We start from the raw sequence: 8,101 nt of genomic DNA, 5'->3' as shown, positions 1-8,101 counted from the left end.
GGCATCAGGAGCGAAGGGTGAGGGAGAAACAAGTGTGAGGGAGAAGGAAAGGCAGGGATCAGGGTGAGGGTGTATGAGGGAGAGCCATGGGTGAGGGACGTAATACACACCTAAATAAGGGTTACACAGTGGACATGACCCTCAGATTTCACTCTAACGTACATGGTCGACACGTGCACTCTTGGGGGTACGTTTCTGTGTCAGTGTACGTTCTCGGGGGTACGTTCCTGGTTCATGTGCGTTCATGGGGTACGTTCCTGCGTCATGTACGTACTCGGGGGTACATTCCTGGGTTATGTACGTTCTTGGGTCATGTGCGTTCTTGGGGCTACGTTCCTGTGTCATGTACGTTCTTGGGGCTGCGTTCCTGGGTCATGTACGTTCTCGGGGGTACATTCCTAGGTTATGTACGTTCTTTGGGCTACGTTCTTGGATCATATACGTTCTGGGGGGTACGTTCCTGTGTCATGTATGTTCTTGCGGGCTGCGTTCCTGGGTCATTGCATTTTTGGGGTACGTTCTTATACGCTCTTCGGTCATGTACGTTCTTGTCATGTAGTCCCTTTCATGTACGTTCTTCTGGCTTCTCTCGTCTTGTACTTTTCTGTTATATACGTTCTAGGTGTACGTTCCTCTTTCATACGTCTGTGCACCATGTATTTTCTTTTTATTTTATTTTTGCTATACTCCAGTTATTTTATTTGGCACAGGAAAAAGACCTATCATGCTGAGGAGAGAGAGAGAGAAAGAGAAACATGACATTTTACTACCCATGTTAACACACACACACACACACACACACACACACACACACACACACACACACACACACACACACACACACACACACACACACACACACATCTAACATCTAAATATTTTGTAGATATAATTACTTCTGTTTCTTTCCTCCCTCCTGTTTTCCTTCCTCTCGAGCTTCTCTCCTTTCCGCCACTCTCCCTTTCCCTTCAACATCATTATCATTTTTCCTCTCTCTCTCTCTCTCTCTCTCTCTCTCTCTCTCTCTCTCTCTCTCTCTCTCTCTCTCTCTCTCTCTCTCTCTCTCTCTCTCTCTCTGTATATACCATCATCATCATCATCATCATCGTCAGCACTACCACAGCCACCACCACCATGAAGTGTATGTATGTATTTGTGTATGTACGTATATATAAATTATTTATGTATGTACATGTATGTATGTACAGTATGTATTGCAGCGGCCGGCTTGCACACACCTGACTAAACAAGCATCTGTACTGTACACGTTCTAACCTTGTTTTACGGGTCCTGACGGGCAGCTGATCCCTAGGCCCGAGGAGCAGTGACCCTCCCCCACCCGGTGTTTTCCCCCACGGATGTACGTGTGTATTTGGGTGGGGGGAGAGAGAGAGAGAGTGAACGTATGGAATGTGTTTGTGAGGGAATGGTTGTGTTTGTCAGCAAGTGTGTGTGTGTTCAGTAAGGGAATGTGTGTAAGTAATGAATGAAACCACTTCAGGGCTGGAACACGTGGAAACGCATGAAAGGACATACTGCCGGCGCCCTCTTAAATGCTTGCCTTGGGTGAGATCGAATCAGGGTTAGGAGGAATTGATAGACACACATGCTGCCTAACGGACCACCGGAGCCTCCACATATCATCGTCATCGTCATCATCATCGTCATCATCATTCCTCCTCCTCTTCCTCCTCCTCCTCACACCTCATTCCCAGCCATTCCCATTCCCAATCAGGTCCCTGGAATCAGAGCGCTAATGGCCATCTAAAGGCTTGCATGGAGGGGGGGGGGAGAGAGGAGGGGAGGTGTGAGTGAGTTTGATGGAGGGAAGGAAGGGAGGAGGGGAGGGGAGAGTCGGGGGGATGGGCTGGGGGAAGGAGAGAGACGGAGGATGGGGAGGGGAGAGGAGGAGGAGGAAGAAGAAGAAGACGAAGAAGAATAAGAATAGGAGGAGGAGGAGTGGATGAGTGAGTTTGATGAAAGGAAGGGAGAAGGGGAAGGGGAAGAGAGAAGAGGGAAGACGGGATGGGAAGAAACAGAAGGATGGACCGAGAGGGGAGGGGAGAGATGGAGAGAAAGGGGGAGGGATGAGGGAGGAAGGAGAGAAAGTAGAGGGGAGAAAAGGGGAGGAGAAAGTGAGTTTGGTTGAGGGAAGGGAAAGTTGGAGGGGAGTGGGAAGGAAGAGTTGTGTGTGAGTTTGGTGGAGGGGAGGGGAGAGGAGGGGAGAGATCAAAGGGAGGGAGAGGGAAGGAGGAGGAGTAGTGTATGGGTTTGGCGGATGAAGGAGAGGGAGAAGTGAAGGAAAGGAAGGATGAGGGAGAGAGAGAGAGAGAGAGGAATATGTTGGTTTGATGGAGGGAGGAAGGGAGGGGTTAGGGGGAAGAGAGAAAAGGATGGAAGAGTGTGGGCGAGGGGAGGGGCGACATGAAAGAGTGGAGGAAAAGAGGAAAGTGGGTGGGTGGAGGAAGAGAAGGAAAAAGAGGGGACATTAAGGACGGGGAGGAGGAGGAGGAGGAGAAGAAGGAGGAGGAGGAGGAAATCGGAAATAAAAGAAAACGGGGAGGGAAAGAGGAAAGGAAAGAGAATGGAGGATGGAAAAGAAGAGACGAGAGAGGAGAAATGTGGAATAGGGAAGGAGAGAGGAAGAAATATATCTGTGAAAGAAGGGGGAGGGGGAGGAGGGAAAGGAGGGGGGGGAGAGTAAAAGAGTGGAGAGAGAGAGAGAGCGTGAGCGTGCACTACATCATATAAATGTGACATCCAGGCAAAAATCGTGGGAGTGAGAGAGGGGGAGAGGGAGAGGGAAGGAGGAAGGGAGAGAAGAGTGGAGAGGGGCGGAAGGGAGGGAAGAAAGGAAAGGGAGATGGAAGGTGAAGGGGAGGAGAGACAATAAAAGGTTGTGAATTGAAGGACAGAGTGTGGCTTGAATTAGAGTATGTTGCGTAGATAGACAGACAGCACAGGCATTACGAGGATATTCGGCCTTAACAACAACAACAACAACAATATTAATAATAATAATAATAATAATTTTTTCGCTGTACCCTTTTTACAACTTGGCTTAGAATTGCCACTTTCCCACATTGAATGCTGACTTGTAAGCCAGATTAACACTAGAATATTTTGTTAAGCACGAAGAAGGGCTATGGAAGGGATGTAGAGCCGTAGTATTGTCTTATTTTGCCCCCGATCTACGCGAAATAAGTTGCAAAATCGCGAAAATCCGGGTCAAGTTAAGGTGAAACACTAAGACGGTGCTCTGGTACGGTTAGGAAACTTACTAACACCTCTTCCTTACCGATTTATTCCTGATTCTGCTGCGTTACCATATTCTTGTTTGTGATTCATGCAGTCTATGTCGATATTGAAAAGACAGAAGAAACAACCCAGGGGATATTAATTAATGTTTAGTTTGGAGGATAAATCACTAAGGAAGAGGTGTTAAGGCGTCTCAAAGACAGGGTCCACCAAAAGTAGTTTAGGGATTTCATTTAGTGTGAGTCTGAAATCATGTAATTCAGGCTTACATCATTAAACTGTGTTCTAGATTACTTCGATTTTTCTTAGCTATCCATCCATCCATCCATTCATTCATTCATTCGTCCAGTCATTCATTAATGCCTTTATCCATCCATCCGTCCATCATCCATCCATCTGTCTGTCTGTCTATCTACCTATCCATCTCTATCTGTATCCATCCATCCATCCCTCTGATATAAACTGTGTATTTTAGATTCTTATTGAAATTGATCTTAGACTTACAGATTATGCTTACGTAAAATTTTAATTCCACACTGCTTTTGATGAACCTTGTGTAAGAGAGAGAGAGAGAGAGAGAGGATAATGCCAGCAGTAAAGTCAGTTTATTGTAATAGTTTGCAGTTGAGTTGCAGAGAGTATGTACAGTACGAGAGAGAGAGAGAGAGAGAGAGAGAGAGAGGCTTCCCAGTATAGCATAAGGAAGTTGTAAAGAAAGGTCAAAGGGGAAATGGACAGAGGAAGTGAGGGGAGAGGAAGGGGAGGGAGGAAAGGAAGGAAGGAAGGAAAGAAAATGAGATTCAGAGGGGGAAGTGGAGAGAGAGAGAGAGAGGGGGGGGGAGACGAAGGAGAAGAAAGTTAGGGGAGGGGGAGGGAAGGAAGTTGAGAAACGGAGGGAGGGAGGGAGGATAAGAGAGAGGTAGAGGAGAGGGGAGAGGAGGGGAGCTGTTCAGTAAGAGGAAGGAGCGGAGAAATAAAACATAAAAGAGCAGGGTAAAGGAGGCCAGGAAATCAGAATACGAGACTAAGGGGAGTAAAGCATAAAAAGACAATGTTAAGTGATAAAGTGAGTTCGTATTTTATTTGGCAGGAGTTGGTGAGACAGATGAAAGGTTAGGAGAAAGAAAAAAATAAAACGACAAAAACAAGGATGAACATAAGGAAGAAGAAAACGATTGAGAGAGAACTGTAAGACTGAGATGCAGAGGAAGAAACGAGAATGATGGAGACGCGAAAGAAGAGTAAAAAATGAAATAATAATGATAATGAAAATAATAATATTGATAATAATAATAATAATATTAACAACAACAACAACAACTAGAATGGCACTCAGTAGAGTGCATACCTCCGCCAAGGCCCAACATGCAGTTCTGTTTAATTCAGTCAAGTCTAATCCAATATCAAACTCATAATCCTGTAAGTTGTAACATCATATTTTGTAAACTACCCATAACTGAGTTTTTTCCATCAAGATCCTTGCAATATTCACTGAAAATTTTACGAAAATGTCGGAAAACGCCCTATCTCGCAATGTTAAAGAAAGTGGGGGGAAAAAAAATAATCCTGGATCCGCACCTTTATCCGGATCTGCGCCAAAATTTACTGTAGTCTATTCTGGGCCAAGGCCCATTCTTCTACCAAGTTTCGTGGAAATCCGTCTAGTAGTTTTTGTGTAATCTCGCTCACAAACCAACCAACAAACAAACAAACGAACAGGGGTGAAAACATAACCTCCTTGGCAGAGGTAATAATGAGTAAGATTCCATTTCATTTGTCATGTGATAGTAGGATGGAAAGACAGATCAGAAGAAACAGAAATATGAATATAGAGGAGTAAAGGAAAAAGTTAAGAACAGTAAGGGAGAGACGTAAGGGAAATGAATAAATAAATACATAAATAAGGTCATATAAGAGTGTACGATTCCATTTAATCTGACAGGTGTAGGTAAGGTGGGTGGGACAGGTGAAGGAGACAGGTGACTTCCTCATTAATCTTACCTGTTGGATGAGTCAGACCAGGGTAGGTATGTTGGTAGGTAGGTAGGTAAGTTAGGAGGGAGGATGGGTCGGTAGGCAAGTAGGTAGGTAGGTAAGCAATCAGGATAAGTAGTTTGGTAGGGAAGATTAGGGTAGGCAAGGAGGGGTGGTTGGTTGGTTAGTAGGTTGGTTGCTTGGATTGTAAAGAGCTAGGTTGGTAGGTATGTAAGGAGAGAGAGAGAGAGAGAGAGATTCAGGTCTCACTTATAGGGCAGGATATGACTGTGGTGTCCAGTGTGTGAAAACAGGATGCAAGGCGATAGCAATAATTTACAGTAATAGTTAAGGTTATCTCGTTCATGTCCTGGAGATTAAGTAAACCAACCAGATTACCCGTACAAAAAGAAAAAAGATATATATAGAAAGCAAAAGATAAGACTCTCAAGGTACTGTATTTATCACAAAAACAGCCATGCAGTAACGTGCAGTAATATTCATGTTTGCCTGTCAGCCTGATAATGCACTTTATTCTGGAATCTTACTTCCTCCAAGTGATTTTTTTGCAACGTAGAAAGATCTCTTACTTAGAACGGGTTAATAAAGATTGTCTACACCTCCAGTTCCGAAAAGTCTCGTGAAATAAATAAAATCGTCAGATGTTAACCAAAATGAAGAAAAATATGCGTCATCGTGCCATAGGGGTTCACAGTCATGCGAACCTCTGAGTAGAACATAGTGAACCTTCTGATGCCTTTGTATTGTAAGGAAGGGGACTGTAAGTGGCGTTTTAGTCTTACGCAGTCGACTTGGTGATGATGCTTGGTAGGACGGAAGAAAATATCTGTAATCGCAGCGTAATTCGATAACTTTATTGTGAAGTGTTAATCCACTGTCATGATTTTGTATAATATTCATACCCCTGCCTGGATTAATCGCCTTAAAAATCATTCTCGTATGGCTTATTTTTAATCTCAAGGGAATACACACACACACACACACACACACACACACACACACACACACACACACACAGAAAGAGAGAGAGAGAGAGACGGGGGGTATGGATGGAGGTAGGGAGGGGAAGCAGGGAGGAAGGGAGAGCCAGATAAGGGAACGGAAATGAGGCAAGGGAAGGATGAATGAGAGAGGAGGGAGAGAGAGAGTAGATAAGATGGAGTAGAATAGTGGAGATTGATTGAGGCGGTAGGGAGGGAGGTAGGTAGGTAGGTAGCTGGGGGAGGGAGGAAGGTAGGTATGTAGGTAGGTTGGTAAGTAAATAGGTAAATATGTAGTTAAGTTGGCTGGTAGACAGGTAGGGAGATAGGGAATGAAGGAGAGGGGATTGGTAGGTAAATAGGTTGGTAGGAAGGAAGGAAGGGCTGATAGTCAAGTTGGTAGGTAGGCAGGAAGATTAGCAGTTAAAATAGACAAGAATGATGAGTGGAAATAGGTAGCTAGTGAGGTATGTAGGTAGGTAGGTAGGCAAGAAGAGATTAGCAGGTAGTTTTGTAGAAATGACAGACTGAGTGTGAAGGACGGAGGAAGAGAGAAGGAAGGTAGGTAGTCAGGTAGAAAAGTTGAGAGAGAGGGGGGGGGGTATTTGGTATTGGTAGCCGGGTATCATGACTCACCAACCTCATAACTAAAAATGGAAGCAAAACTACAAGTAATATCCCGGTCACGCATTTTTTTTTTTTTTTTTTTTTTTTTTTTTGTGGGGTAGGAATGCTTGTCTTTGGTCTTTGGTTACTATACTCCTTTTTCTCTAACTTGGCCTAAAATTGCCATCTTTCCGTTTTTAAGGCCGAGTTGCAGCAATAGAGTACCACTAGAACATTATGCTAGTCACGAAGAAGCGCCATAGAAATTATATAGAGCCGTCGCATCGTCTTTCCCTTCCGCTGAGATACGCGAAATAACCTGCAAAAGGACGAAAATCAGGGCCAAGTTAAGAGAAAAGAACAACAGTCAAATCAGCCCTGCAATCTGACTACACTTGGCCACCAACTGAGCTGAAATGGGGACACGGATCTTTGAAGGGGTAGAGCAGACGATCTCTAGTCAGCCCACCTGTCACTTTGTCACAACTGTCATCTCACCCTGTCGCCCCCTCTTGAAACTCCCTCCCCCTTCCTGTCAAAGCTGTCATCCTGCCCTGCCACCCTGTCCTGTTACCCGTTTTATCTCCTCACCCTTGCCACTCTGTCGCTTCACCCCGTCATCCATTTGTCGTTCTCCCCTGCAACTGTCACAGCTGTCACGTCACCTTGTCATCCCTTTGTCACATCCTACCACACCCTTGCCTTCCTTCTTGGTTGTTCGGTACGGTACACCCTTTCCTCTCACCCTTCACCCTTTGCCATACTTGTAACTCTACCAGTTTTAAGCAGTGCCCCCCTCCCCTCTGTCTGTCTCTCTCTCTCTCTCTCTCTCTCTCTCTCTCTCTCTCCTGACACCTTCCTACTTATTGTATATATTTTGTATATATTTTACCTGTACACCTGTCAAACTCAAGGGATACATTGACTGTCCGTTCACCGAGAGCATTCCTCGCATATGCAACACACTTTCCAATTTCACAAATTCGGCTCTAATACCCACCGCCCACATTGGATAAACCCTACGGCCATCCTATTTTGGTGTGCTGTAATGGTATTGGGAATTATTAGTACGGTATTTTCGTATTTCGTTTTCATTTTTTTTTTTTTTTTTACCAGGTTCAAACAGTGAAACCTCTGTCGTAGCTTGGCATGGAACTCGCGTCTTTTAAAGAGTAGACAGGTTCTCAGACCACTAGACCACCTCTTATATACATATATACATACAGTACATGCATTCATGGATACGTATAAATATACATATC

At 44.6% G+C, this 8,101-nt stretch overlaps 1 protein-coding gene across 1 annotated transcript in view; it reads left to right on the top strand.

The window, feature by feature from the left end:
* The first annotated feature begins 343 nt into the window (after positions 1-343).
* The window catches only part of LOC145403356 (exostosin-1b-like), a 135,126-nt gene continuing 127,368 nt past the window's right edge, over positions 344-8,101 (top strand). The window contains exon 1 of the mRNA XM_080275144.1: positions 344-376. Coding sequence (XP_080131270.1) covers positions 344-376 — 33 coding nt within the window. The remainder of the gene's footprint in view (positions 377-8,101) is intronic.

Source organism: Coenobita brevimanus, chromosome 60, assembly GCF_032717465.1.
Source record: "Coenobita brevimanus isolate Jiangsu-jjx chromosome 60, ASM3271746v2, whole genome shotgun sequence".
NCBI classification, from domain to species: domain Eukaryota; kingdom Metazoa; phylum Arthropoda; class Malacostraca; order Decapoda; family Coenobitidae; genus Coenobita; species Coenobita brevimanus.
Note: the sequence above shows the minus strand (reverse complement) of the source record. Positions and strands in the feature narration are given on the sequence as shown.